Below are 15,108 nucleotides of genomic sequence, written 5' to 3'. Positions count from 1 at the left end.
TGAGCTCAGAGGTTTCTGTGTAAAATTCCCGCTGAGGAAAAGTGTTGTGTGTGAGTGTGAAGCGCGCTCTGGGTGAGAGAGTGTGTGTGAAGCTGCGAAGCGCGCTCTGGGTGCTGTCTTGTGGGTAAAGCGCGCACTGAGTGAGAGTGTGAGTGAGGCGCGCTCTGAGTGTGTTTTTTGTGTGGAGTGTGAAGCGTGAACACAGTGACAGTGACGGTTGATGTGTTTGATTAGGAGGACATTAGAGCAAATACACATTTTAGGATCAAAGGTTGATGCCTAGTGTACCTGTGGAACATTTTGCCCTAGGAGTGGCGACCCTCCTGTCCGTGGACGCGTGGCCAGGACCGGCGTCGTCCGGGTGCCGAGGTGGTGACTTGGGGAGGTGAGGGCCCCCGCATAGCTACGGAAATAACACTGGAACGGCCGTGTAATCACGGGTTCACATTTATTCCGGACTAGAACAAGACACATTTTGCGAACAAACGTTGAGTCTAGATTAGTAAAGAAATATAAAAAGGTTGAATTCCTCGTTTCAGTGGTTGAAATTGTTGTGTGCCTGTCCCCTGACGAGTGTGAAATTAAAATAAAGAGGGAATTTGGAGCCACATAGAGATAGACGGGCATAATTGGGTGTATTACTCTGTGGTGTAATAAAAATAAAAAGGAGAGATAGTAAGAGGTGTGCAGTGGAGAATTATGGAGGAGTACAGAGAGGAATGTGTTGGGAGACTGGCGTACAGTTTACGCTGTCAAGATAGGCGTGTTGCCTGCTTATCGGTTTAAAAGTGATGAAAATGAAATTAAAATAAATCTCTTAGTGTGTTAATACAGGAAGCTGCGGACCTGGACCAACTGCCCCCACAAGCACAGCGGTCGAAGCAAAATTATAGGTAATGGGAACCACACCCAGCACGAATCAGCAGCTGTGAAAAAGACAGCAGCGAGGAGAGAATTAGAGGAGAAATTAAGAGAAGTTTTAACACATAAAATTGGGGCCAACGGACTTGTGGAGGTTGGGAAGGCGTCCGGAGCATCACAACAAAAAGGTGAAACAAAAACACACAAGCAGAGAAATCTGAAAGAAAGGCTCCTTTTAAGGTAACGCCTAGTTTGAGAAAAGATAAAATTAACCTGCTTTTATACAAATGCACATACACGCAATGAAGAAACAGCTTACACTCATGAACACGTGAAGATTTTCCAGCAAGGTTAAAGAAAAATTAACATACTTAAATGATGAAGTCTATACATTACTGACAAAGAAACCCTCTGGGTTGCAGGACAACAATTTAACTAAAAAAAAAAAAAAAAGGAACACTGGTCTAACCAACCAGGCAAGACACAACAAATTTAGTGGTAAAAAGAGTCAAATTGTGACATGTTTTCTGTTGATTGATTAATAAAAGTGATTACTGAATGAAAGAAAGTTCCTTTTTTGGGCTTTTAAACATGATCTTAAGAATTTTAACATATACCGGTGTTGTCCTGTCAACTTGGTGGGTTAGGAGTTGATTATATCAGGAGACAAAAAAAAAAAAAAAAAAAAGGGGGGAGAGAAGGCTGACACAGGGCCTGGCCCCATTGTCTCCCCTCTGAATAACACAGCCAACACAACATCATTTTCCTGTTCATTTGTTTTTGTTTTTTGTTTGTTTTTGTTTTGTTTTTTGTTTTTTCTATACATATTTAATTACAGGCTGCTTTGCCGGCCCTGAAAGCCGAGGCTGACTGGACTCCTGCTCTCCCCCATACGTGACACTGACCAAATGCTGCAACAGCTGGACCCACAACAACGACCTGAGAATGTCAACAGACCTGCAGGAATGTGATCTCATGCAGCCGAGACGGAGAGCACTAAACCTAAGGCCCGTTTCACTATACGGGGGAAAATTCCCAGACTGCGTCAGCTGACAGAGCTGTGACGAGACGCCCGCCAAGCCCGAATGAAAAGTAAGGCCGAGCGAAAGAATGCTGACCTTGATAACTTTGCATTCACACTGTGCAGGACAGTGATGGACCAACACGGATGATCGGGTGGCGAAAAAGGGCGTGACCGAGACAAGAGGAGTAACTGAGGACAGAAGGCACCTCAGAATGGACAAAAAACACAGAAGAAGATGCAGGTTTCACCTGCAGTGAACATCGACACTGGAGAAAGGACTGCCCCAATTGGGGTCAGAACCAGGACGGACTGAATTTTGAGCAGCAGCAGCAGCAATGGTCGCAAACAAACTGAAAAGGAGGGGGGCAGGACCCCAGGGCATGCTTCAGGCCGTGGTTTACCCAGAACACCAGAACAGGAAAGTGATGAACACACACACACACACACACACACACACACACACACACACACACACACGGGAATGCTGATTCACTGAGAAGTGATGCACACACATACACATGCACACGCTTGTGCAATGAAGAGTGATCCACACGCACACACACATACACGCTGATGCAATGAAGAATGCTTTGCTTATGCTGATATGCAAAATGCTGCACACAAACATCCCAATGCATAATTTTTATGAGGAGCCATTGATTACTTAGAATGTGTTATATGTCACCCAGAGGGCATTTATGTAGATTTTAGGAATAAGGTCTAAAAAAGTTTGGTTATGAAAACAATGTCTGTGCGTGATGTCTGTTTATGGCTCAAGGCCTTGACTGAATTCTTTGCTGTGCTTCACACAGCCCTGATGAGGAACAGTGGCACAGAGTGAAAATGATGAATTAATAGTGTAAGGTTAGGTTGGAGTACGGCATTTTCTGTGATTGAGTTTTAATTCAAGGAGGAACAAAAGGTGTTACGGCACCTGAGGTTCTCATTCCCACACAATATTGTCCCGGCAGGAAGCAAAATGTTCCTGTGAATTTCTGGTTGATTGTTTGGTTTTGTTTAGCGCTAGCTTGATTTTATCAGTGAGCTTTGGCTTGTGTTCTTTCTCGTAAGCGAGAGAGGGATAGTTTTATGCTTGGACATGTCTGCAACGGGCCCTAGTTTGTGTTATTTTAGTAGTATTTTGTTGGTTATGTCTGTTTTCGTTTTTGTTACAGTGCACTGGAGAAAAAACATCTGAGAGGTGTGATCCACCGGTGGTGATATGTTGATATTTTGTGAGTTTATGATTTAACAATCAGCTCTTTAAACCAGGCCTGAAAGATTGAAATTTAAAGCGCTATAAAATATTATTACTGTAAACAGTTGCAAAGTGTGCTTCTCCATGATTGTAATTGGCTTGGGAGAAATTCACTTATCGGGAACACTGATCTAAAAGGATTGCACCGAGTCAATCCGGCCCAAAAAACAACAAGGAATTGTTTTCCTTTAAAATGATGACGTCATCTTGCTGGTGATGGAGGCTCGAATAGGTTGCGCGGGAGACTCCATTATCAGCAACATCTGGTATGAATGTGTATGGAGGTATGCATGCGAATGGACTGTGATGGACGGACTGGAAGCTTTGACTGACTTGATACTGAGACAATGACTGCACCAACTTTAGGATTAGTAAATGCCAATAAACAATTCATAAACAATTCACCCAGCCGACAAGAGAAGGGTGGATGCTTCGCTTTGTTTTGTTTTGTTTTTTCAGGAGCAGGAGGATAAGAGAGACTGGAGGAGGAGACTCTAGCTTCACATAAGTATGAACTGCAGACTTAACACTGTGGTTGCTGATTTTGAGTTACCAATGTTTGCATTAAGAAAACTGTGCTATATTAGCTGTGTTTTGATTAAGGTATCATGTTATATTATTGGGAATGCCAAATGCTACAGTGGAGAAGACTTTTTATACCACTCATGACTGGAATATGTTATTATTAACCATAGCAGGCCACTGTAAAAAGTCAATTAAATTTTATAGAGGAAAATCGCCAAAATTGAACAATACCTATGAATGACTGGCCACATTCAGAATAGAGATATGCAATAATAAACATTGGTCCACGTGATTTAGGTTCTCACTTGAAATAGTAAGTTATTAAATGTAGAATATAATCGACAGGGACATTTGATAGGATGTGGTACTGAAAAAGAACAAGAGCAAAGTAAATAAAGAAAATATTGTGTTTAGTTTGGATAAATTCAAATTAAAATGTACCATTACACTCAGAGGATCAATATGAAATAAAACATATGCAAAATTTGTAGGAAGTACATGACTGATAACTGTTCTGTCCTGAGCGTTTGTTTCTAGAGCACCCACTTGACCACACCAACAGTTTCTCGCCACCGAGGAGGGGTACTTGCAAAAAGAATAAAATAAAAATCTGAGTTTAACAAAACATTTTAAATGTAAATATCAAGCTTACCTTTCTTTTTCCATGAAATGTGCTTGTGGGCACGCCAGCCATTTTGAAAAGGTGGGCAAAACAATTGGCAAGGCCACACCCCCACACATGTGATATAATTTTAAAGGTACTGTTGCCCTCTCTAAGAAACATCAGGAATTAGAGGAGTGGCAAGTAGAGTATGCGAGCTACAAGCAAAAACTAAAATGTGTACTACAGTGTGCAAAAATGAAATACTGGGTCATCAGGGGGTCATGAGGGACATTTATAAAACTAAAAGTCCCACTAACCTTAAAGTGCACTTGAAAAGCCCACACAAGAAGGTTAACCTAGCTTACCTAGAAGACCTCATCAGGGGGAGCACACTCCCCCTCCTTGAAGAGCTCACCCACTCAACCCGCATCCCCAGAAAACAGCTAACCCCAGATAAGGCAGCGTGATGTATCCCGAGACAACAGGACTGGGACATCTAAATAAAGGTGTGAAACAATCGCCTTCAAAAGGTTATCAATTCACTTCAACCAAAATTAGGACCACTCGGTGCGGCAAGAGTTAATAGTTATTAGTCTCAACACCCAAGGATAACCAGAAGAGCATGACTGATATGATGGAACTGGGATTTTGTTACACTTAATTTTTGCAAAACACAAATAAAACTAAATTGAAACTAAGGATTTTCAGAAAATAAAAACTAAACTAAACTAGCAAACAATTGGTAAAAACTGATTAAAACTGATGAAAATTGCAAAACTATTACAACCCTGGTCCAGACTAAGATGGTGTTGGACATCTTCAGGGCAGAAAAGGGTTGGTGTGACCAAGGTGTGGTTTGGCTTGTTGTATGTACATTTCAAAATGTTACAGCTCTGGATGGACCAGTTACCAGGGCATGGAAGGATGACAGACTTTATTACATGAGGAGAAGGGACATTTTCGGGATCGAAGATCCTCAGGGATGACAAGGCTGGAGCAACGGTACTCGAGAGAAGAATTTCTGATACTTTCTGAGATATGATGTCACCAACCTTCTCTTTAATTGTCTAGCTCCAATGAATTGACACATGGGAGTGTGTCAAAAAGGGGGAGTTGAGTTTGAACATCAAACAATGGTGATATGAAAATTTCTATGAGTTTATTTTTGTGTTTAATAAATTAGCTATGGTAAAACTTAAGCTTATAATGTGTTAGACTTAGAAAGGGTTCACTAATTTTTGATTTCTTTTACACACACATAGATTATGATTAGAATAAGTCCTGAACATAATATTTTAAACCAAATTTGAATCATTAGAAGAACAATGGATAACAATATTAGATTATCAAGGCCAGGGAGAGAGGTGTTTTGGTTTTCTGTCTCTTGCAGAGAAAGGAACAGACATCAGACGGGGACCCGGAGATGTGAGGACCCTTCACAGCAGGGACAGATGTAGGGACTGCCGAGACAGCAACTGGGGTCAAGTGTCATGACGTTTGGGCTCCTGGAGAAGATGGATCCCACAAACACAGCAATAACCATGAAGGGGTTGGCGAAAACCAGGAACACCAGACCAACGAGGTTCAAGAGGCTCTTGGCAAAAAGGGGGACACGCCGGTGACCCCAAAACACACAGATCCTTGTTTGAAATCGGGGCAGAATAATCCCCAGAACTGTGCAATGACTAAAGGGTGGTCTAACCCCGGAGGTCGAAGAAAGAAGCTGAGAATCACCCAACTGGAAGACACTGGTAGCTGCAGCAATAAAAATAAAGGTTAAAAGCTCCTTAGACAGAGGTTCTAGTCTAAGTACATTTGAAAGGTATAAGGGGGCATTAAAATGGGAGTGGAAAACTGGAGCACCAGAATAAAGCTGTGGGAGAATTGGGGAGTGATGGGAGAGTCATCTGTAACTGCTGTTATGGTTGTAAATCTAACTTTGCTTGCATCTGAACTGCGTGAACACAGAGGTCATCCCACATATGGTCCACCCGTTAAAGGGGGACAGAGGGCCTCAGGATCAAGAAAACCTGGACCTTGCGACCCTGGAGTGCATGTTGTAAGTGATCTCTTTCAGAGATCAAAAGGGGGAATTATTAGATTATTCTGTTATTATATGTTACCTTATATATGTAATCAGAGTAGTTGAATTAGAATACTGCTGTAGATCACATTATACCCTTTAATATAGAGTGTGTGAGCTGTATGTAGTTTAGTTCTCATTATACTTTTGAGTTAACAGAACATATTCACATATTAGTTCATTAGATAAATGTGCATCACTCTGTATCCTTGATCTGCTGGGAATGTGTTACACTGTTTTCTTGACATGCTTAATTGTTGAATCATGAAGAGAAGGTTGTAAGCAGGAGACTCTGTGTCTAAAGACAGGGGAGATAGATAGACCACATTCCACACCCCCACCTTACAGAAAGCAGAGAAACAACTGCCGAGGTCATAACTTAGGCGCTGTAACAGAGAAAAAATGTGATGTTTTGGCTTTTACGACTAGCTGGGGGCCACTAGAGACTATAAAAAGCTGAGCAACCCGTCACCATTTTGAGACATGTGCCTGACCCTCTGGTAGCATCTCTCCCGTCCGGACGTTGTAATGCTCTTATTGTTGAATTGTATGGAAATAAATGATTGTTGATTGAGCATTTATACACCGAGTATTGTCCTTCCTTCAGCCCAAAGATTCAAAGAATTGGGAGAATTCAACAGATGTCAGATCAGCATCCTGATGTGGCACACCTGTGAGGTGGGATGGATTATCTCAATATAGCAGATGTGCCCACTACCACACATTTGGACTGATTTGTGACCACTGTTTGGGAGGGATGGTTATATTGTGTATCTGGAATGAATTTTAGGTCTCTACGTCCATCCCATGGGGAATGGGAGCAGTAACAAAGGTGTTGCGTTTATATTTTTGTTGAGTGTATTTAATTATCAGAGTTTAAGTTTGTAGTTTTTCCATCGTATTTTAATTAATTTAACAAAAAAAAAAATTTTTGGTGTCTATATCGATACAATATCGCAACACAAAATGCAGCTATGCTGTATCAATTACCCCCCACCCCATTACTAGTTACCTTTTTTAAGAAGGATGCATACTTAATTGCTCCCAGTATAAAGAAATTGTTAATACTAATCATAGGGGTGGGAAGTAACGAAGTACAAATACTTTTTAAGTGTACTTAAGTAGAAATTTCAGGTATCTATGGAAGCCCATTTCCGCAAGTAAAAAAATAAATAAATAAATAAATAAATAAATCCATAACTTGAAATTTTGAGTTATTTTTTAAAATTTCAACTTATTAACTCAAAATTTTGAGAAAAGTAACTCGAAATTTCAAGTTAGCTCTGCCAATCAGTAATCTATGTGAATGATGTCATTTCCTTGTTACCCGGAAGCTGAAACCTTCAGCTACAAATGCTACAGCTAAGCTACCAGTATTACATCCAGTCATGAATCCACAGATTGCTGAGTATTTTCAGCGTGGCTTCAAAAATGATGAAATCCTTGTGTTATTAGCTGAATCACATGGCGTTACTATCAGCAAACGTACTCGCGAAAGAGCCAATTTGTTGCGATCCGGTTATAGTGCGCGTTACTCTGCGCCATATGCTTCCAGGTAACAAGAAAGTGACCTCATTCACCTAGATTACTGATTGGCAGAGCTAACACGAAATTTCGAGAAAATAACTCGAAATTTTGACCTATGGATACTTGTTTTTTGGGGGGAAGGGGGGGGGGGTTTAGTGGCGGAAACGGGCTATCTGTACTTTACTTGAGTTTTTTTTTTTTTTTTTTTTTTAAACAACTTTTTATTTTTATGCTCTACGTTTTTAAACAAATATCTGTACTTTCTAATCCTTATATTTTCAAAACAGACTCATTACCTTAGGTTTAAGGCATTTGAGGAGAGTTATTATTTCATGACTTTCAGATATCAAACCGACTTGAGCCTAAACAGTAACACATGAAAGGCCATCCTGTTCCAGTACTATTCGGCAAGTGATGTGCCATAAAAAGAGATTAAAGATGTAAAAAAAAAAAAACTGCCTGGTAAAGTTAAAGGGATTAAAGTGAGGCGTGTTTTCTTTTTTTTTGGTACAGTACCAGAATGACTGCAGGTGTCCAGAAGTTGCAGTACTTCAGCATCTAGCTAGCCCCACGAAAGATGAGCGAGCATAAAGGCAGTAATGTTTTGTAAATGGCAGCTAATTTCAAATACAGCATTTCTATCAGCAAACACACAAACAGTTTGTGTGCAGTTTATCTGCTAACTAAAGGTCGAGCTGCTGGTTTTCACAAGGAGAGAAAAGAAAGAGAGCCAACTTCACTCAGAGATGGAGAAAGATGACAAAGACAGGAAAGGAAGAGAGGTTAGATTTAAAGGTAAGGATGGCTCATTGGTGTTTGACTAACTGGAAATGTAAATCTTACATGTAAGTCCCCTTTTTTAAATCAGATACTGGGTCTGTACATGTCACATTATGATGTTTTGCAGCAGGTTGCACAATATGAAAAACAAACTGAGGTAGACTAACTGTGCTATTTAAAGGATACACGAAAATCCTCTGCAAGTTAGCACAGGATAAACAGGTTTGTTTGCTGCACTGTGATGAGTTTAAAGTAAAGAACAGTGTGTGACCGGTGCACAGTGGCTAAGGTTTCATGGTCAGAGTTAGGTTACATGAAGGGTGGCAGAGATGATGATGCTGAGATCCATTCACTGAATTCACCTTCATACCAACTTTATAGTGTCTAATATAAAGACAGCATAAACTGTGTACTGTATCGAGGATGGAAATCAGTAACATCTGCTGACATCTGGTTGAATAAAGTTGTGTATTTTGAATTTATTGTGGTTGTGGTTAAATTCATATTCTATTAAACAGATTCAGGCTGACTACAATTAGAACTACAAAAATTTGCATTTCCTGCGAAAATGCTGTGTGGATGCCTTAATGCTGAAAAAAAGCTGAAAAGGTTGAAAAGTTGCAAAAAGTTGCATGGCGGTGAAGAAACTGAAAATTCTGCTGAAAACAGGTGAAGAAGCAGAAATGTTTTGCTGAAAAGTGGTGAAAATCAAAAAATTCTACTGAAAGGGGTAAAGACGGAGAAATTTTTTCTGAAAAGTGTTGAAATTTTTTTTTTTGCCGTGAGCAGGATTCGAACCTGGCCCTTCTGGTCTCACGGCAGCTACTCAGCTCACTGAGCCAAACTCATTCTCACAAAGAAGAGGTGGAGAGACTGACAATTCTGCTGAAATGAGCAGAAGCTGCTGAGATTTGTGCTGATAAGAGGTGAAAAGGCTAAAAATTTTGCTGAAAAGAGTTTAATGAGCAGAATTTCTGCAGAAAAGATGGAAAGAAGCAGAACGTTGCGCTGAAAAGAGGTGAATGAGCAGAATTTCTGCTGAAAAGTGTTAAAAAAAAAAAAGTTTAACTGTTAACTGAAAGAAATGTTGCCATAAGCGGGATTTGAACCCGGGCCTCGCAGTCTGAGAACGGCTGCTCATCTCACTGAGCTAAAACACAGCTCAAACCGGCAAGGAAAATCAGTGACCACACTGATAATGTGGAAGAAATGGGCAAAAAATAAAAATTAAACTGAAAACTTTGCATGAAACAGCTGGCAGAAAGGTTCTTCAAAGAGCTACTTTCTTACTCCGAGTACATTTCAGAGCCTGTACTTTTTCACTTATACTTGAGTAAAGAAGTTGAATCAGTACTTCAACTTTTACTAGAGTATTTTTAAACAGTATCTGTACTTCTACTTAAATACAAAATCTCTGTACTTTTGCCACCTCTGCTAATCACTACATTCCTTTTGCATTACTCGCACTCTCACATAATTACCAGTTAACAACATAAGCTTTAGTTTCCAGTAGAGATGGACCGATCCGATATTACGTATCGGTATCGGTCCGATACTGACCTAAATTACTGGATCGGATATCGGAGAAAAATAAAAAATGTAATCCGATCCATTAAATATCACGAAAGCACCTCACAAAACTTGCAACACGCCGTAACTCACCTCAGAACGTTAGCACGTCAGAGCAGTATGCATCACGTGATAGAGCAGCTGTGGCATGCGGGACCTGTCGGTGGTCTGGATAGCATTTGGAGCTTCGCTAGCAACCCGGCATTTCATCTCCGACAAAATTATCCCGAGAGAAGTAAAGCAAGTGTGTAAGTCCATCTCTGAATGTTTGTAAAGCATTCCTGCGTTAAGCTTAACAAGCGATATATGGAGCGACTGCCTCTTCTCGCTGCTACTTCAATCATGAAACTGCTTAACTATCAGCTGATCGGCTTTTCTGTCGCGAGTTCGTCTCTCTTGTTTGCTTTTGGCCCACTTTGCACCAGAAAGAGGAAACCAGCGGCTGAACAACAGCAGCACGTTTAAGCTTGATCAGCTGTTGTTAGAATGTATTTAATATTACTTTCTACTCGAGGATCTTTTTCTACGTAGCTGACGCTGGTAACTGTGCAGGGGCGCATCTAGCAAAGTTTAGCCAGGGGGGCCGATAGGGCATGAACAGGGAAAAGGGGGCACAAAGACATACTTTTCTTTCTTATTCTCATTTAAAATGTCGAGCTTTTAATTATTTAATATTTATCTGAATCTTACACCCAAAGTTTTAATCTGATGTAAAATGTATAGAAGTCCATTATTGTATATAGTAACTGTTAAGTCTAATATACCCTAGTAAGCTATAGTACTTTTTCCTTTGGGAAGGTACCATCTGTGCAGTCTGCAATTTTGTTGAAGAAAGATGTTGAATCTATTTAATATTTCTTGAAAAAGAATTGATTTCTGTGCATTTTTTTTTTCACACTGCATCAAATTAAGGTTGATTATGTCGATTAAGCATCATGAGGTGGAGCGTGAGGGGTGGTTCCCTATTTTTTATTTATTTATTTTTGTTGTTGCTGGGAGTTGGAACCCTATTAGTTAGGTTGCTTAATATTTATGCTAAGTACTCTTTAAAATACCAGAATAGGGAGGATGGTGTAGGTTTAAGTTTATTAGATTGATCAGTATTGCTGAACTATGAAATTATTTTTTTTTGCATACAGGTTTAACAGAATAGCTTTAGTGTAGTTGTTGTTTTAAACTTGAGTATGAACTTGCAGCAAGATATTTAAAAAACAGTTTTGTTGATTAAAAAACACTATATTGGATTCATATCGATATCGGCAGATATCCAAACTTATGATATCGGTATCGGACATAAAAAAAAGTGGTATCGTGCCATCTCTAGTTTCCAGTCACACACACACGCGCACACACGCGCACACACGCACACGATCCTTGAACACAAAGCAATAATGTAAACCAGCCCAAAGAATCTTGAAAGCGATCACTATGGTGATTCTACCTCAGAAACACGTACAGGTAGGAATGGATGCTACATTTATATTTCAAAAATAGCGATAATCACTGCTTTTGTTACCTGTTGAGGTTCAGGCAGCTGCTGGTTTTGGCGTAGGCAAACATTCAGCGTTAACACTCTGGGTTCTTAGCTAGCTCTGTGTTAGCATGCTGTCTAATGTTTGCAAGGAGCTGATGATGTCAGTATAATGCAACTGTTTCTGCATCGTGTTCTTGTTCCCTCATGCAAAGAAAAAAGGTAATGCCCAAATTTCCACTCTTTAAATGTTGTACACCACTCCGGTTTTCCAGCTCTCTGCACATTAACTGAAATCAGCTGACTGTAGCCCAGCAGACAAAAATGATACACAAAATATGCCGTTTTAGTTCTACCTGCCTGACGTGCAGATAACTGGAGAGCCTTTGTAATTTAAGTACCGGCATAATTGCAACTTTAATACAGTAATCACATTGCATTCAGTTAGTGCATTACCAAAAAACATGTTACTTTGTAGCGAGTTACAACTATCAGTATATTGGATTAATGCAATGGCCTGCCAAATAATACTGTCTGCTTAGTGGTTCAGACCATCCAAGTATTTATTGGTCTGTTACTGAACGCCAGTTAGCCATGTCCATGCGTTTTGCCCATAGTTTATGGCTTCCTAGTGTTAGGTGATAACTTAGCTCTCCACCCACATGTCTAAATATTATAACTTCTGGATCTAGTAAACCAACGGGCCAACAGTAACACAGTTGAGGCTTTAACACGCCAAGTCCACAGACCATTGGCTGATGTCCATCTGTAGTAAACACAACCTGCTTCCTTTAGAACAACAACAAAAAACAGTTGTACCCATCTGACTGAAACTCACTCTTCTTTTACACAATACTTACACACACTGGTGCATTTACATGCCAAAAGTAGATGATATGAGAAAACCAAAAAGTGAAATAACTGAAATGATACTCACCATCTCATCCTCCAGGCCTGGGCTGATGAGCTTCACCTCGTTCGCCTTCATTTTCTCAGAAGTCCCGAAACTACGAAGAAATGCAAAAAAGTATAACTTGTCACCACTGTATACCCCGCAGGTGTGTCATCACTAGTGGAAGCTCTTCAGCTATCAAGGATCTCTTCAACTCTGTGTAGTCGATAAAGGTCCTTCAATAGCAGTCAAGGGCATAAAATGACTTCATTTTATAGTCTCTCAAGAGATAGCAACCTAAACTAATAATGAAGTCAGCCATTTATTATTTATTTATTTTTTCCTATTTGGCTTTTCATTATTGGAGATGAAAATAAAGTTAGATACAAGTCAAACAACATCACGACAAGGACAAAAATCTTATCTGTGAGATAACCGATGAGGTGTCTGTGTGGAAGAAAGATCTGTCACCGAACCCGCCTGAACTGAAAAATGCTCCAACGTATTCCAAGCCTCTTGTGATTCTTCTGCAAACATCTACCTTCATTAAGTCCTGACAGTTCATTCTTAATGTTGCCGATTTTCAAGTTTGCCGGAACAGTATTGTTGATGCACTCAATATGACTCGAAGCACTTTATACACTTGCTTTATTTATCTATCAAATCAATAATCAGGAATGTAATAAAAACAGACAGTGTGTAATCTGCACATCATAATCCTACTCACTCTGCATGACCCCAGTCCAAACACATCTGTTAATTACTTATAATAAATATAAGAATAGTATTAAGCAACAATCAGTGCATGATAGGCCGCAATATACACAGAAACCTTTGCACTATTGTTAAGTTCAAAAACAGTCACAGCTGCAGTTTTGTGTGCGTCATCCGCCTGACCTGGCCCATCAAGAGCTCCATGTCTGTAATACAGTACTTAATATTTAAAATGTACTTTTTCATTTAGCACTCTTTGCAATTTTGATTTAAAGGTTTAACATTAAAGTGCATTTTTTATTCCACGGAAAATTTTAATTAAAAAAAAAAAAAAAAAAAAAAAAAAAAAAGGAAAACAAATAGACCTCAGCTTTGATCAGCTCTGATCAGATGCATCTCAAAAACTCAATATCTTTGGAAAAATTCAAAGTTTTCTCTCAGTTATTTAAGAAAGTGAAATTGTTACGTATTCTAGACTCGCTATACAGAAACTGCAATGTGATAACTCAGAGTTTACAGCTCAAAGAATTATTGAATGAAAAGTATTCAAAGATTTCATTTGGGGTTTGGGTGAATTATTATTTAAACAGTGTAAATACTGTGTACCTCTTGGTCTAATTCAGTACACGCAACCACAATCATGGGGAAGCCGGCTGACTTCACAGTTGCCCAGATGATGATCATCGACATCCTCCACGAGCAGGGTGAACCACAGGAGGTCACAGCTGAAAAGGCTGGCTGTTCTCAGAGTGCGGTATAGAAGCACATCAACAGAAAGCTGACTGGAAGGGAAAAGGCGCACAAGCACCTTCAGCCTTAAGGTGACTGTGAAGAAAAGTTAATTCAAGAACTTGGGAGAGCTTCAAGAGGAGTGAACTTAGACTGGTGTCTGCATCTACAGCCACCGGGAACAGAGGTCCTCAGGAAAGGAGCGACGAGAGTCATAATAGGAAGCCACACCTGAACCAGGGATTCAGAAATGTCTTACCTGAGCTAACGAGAAAACGAACTGCTCAGCGGTCCAAAATCCTCTTTTAAAACAGAAGTAAATTTGGCATAGAGTCTGGATGAAGAGCAGAGAGGCAAAGAACCCGAGGTGTTTGTAATCCAGTGTAAAGTTTCTGCAGTCTGTGATCTGCTGGCATCGGTGGTGGTTGGTCCACTTTATTTTTTATCAGATTCAAGGTCAACACAGCCATCTACTATTAGAGCTTGATTGGCCAGCCAACTCACCTGATTCAAACACCACAAAGAATCTATAGAAGAAGGTGAGACAACCCAAAAACAAGGGGAGCTGGAGCCCACTATCAAAGCAACCTGGGCTTCAGTAACACCTCAGCACTGCCACAGACTGAACTCACACATGCACAAATTCATGGTAAAGGAGCAGAAACCAATTAGAGTGCATAAATGAAGACGATAAGAGATGAGATTGGTCTCTTCCAGATTTGATAAGGATAGAAATCATAAACTACACCCTTCATAGTTATCAGATCTGATATGAGACAATATCTTTTAGCTAAAGTTGTTAATTCCTCCAGTGGAGCTTGTGGACAACCAGCAGATGTGCATAAAAGCAGTTCTGTCCAAACACCTTACCAACAGCCTTTATATTGGCTTTTCCTTTAACTTTCCCTTTATCTGTATATAAAACCACTTTATCACCATTAAAAAGTCACTAAAAGTGAACACACGGTGCTTCTCTGTGCCAGGAAAACTTGTAGGGGCAGATATGAAATAAATAAAACTGAAACACTGCTGCACTCTGCAAGAATCTGACACTCTATGTAAGCAATGGCT

At 40.0% G+C, this 15,108-nt stretch overlaps 1 protein-coding gene across 3 annotated transcripts in view; it reads right to left on the bottom strand.

Annotated features, from left to right (window-relative positions):
* Window positions 1–15,108, bottom strand: part of LOC146648402 (polyamine-transporting ATPase 13A3-like) — a 40,271-nt gene that overhangs the window by 24,424 nt on the left and 739 nt on the right. For all 3 annotated transcript variants that reach the window (XM_085388381.1, XM_085388380.1, XM_085388382.1), the window contains exon 2: window positions 12,640–12,709. In XM_085388381.1, the coding sequence (XP_085244507.1) occupies window positions 12,640–12,709 (70 nt within the window). The remainder of the gene's footprint in view (window positions 1–12,639; window positions 12,710–15,108) is intronic.

Source organism: Rhamphochromis longiceps, linkage group LG18 (assembly GCF_057381845.1).
Source record: "Rhamphochromis longiceps isolate RC_006_pf linkage group LG18, R_longiceps_female_GT1.1, whole genome shotgun sequence".
Taxonomy (NCBI): domain Eukaryota; kingdom Metazoa; phylum Chordata; class Actinopteri; order Cichliformes; family Cichlidae; genus Rhamphochromis; species Rhamphochromis longiceps.
This window is presented reverse-complemented; position numbering and strand designations above follow the sequence as displayed.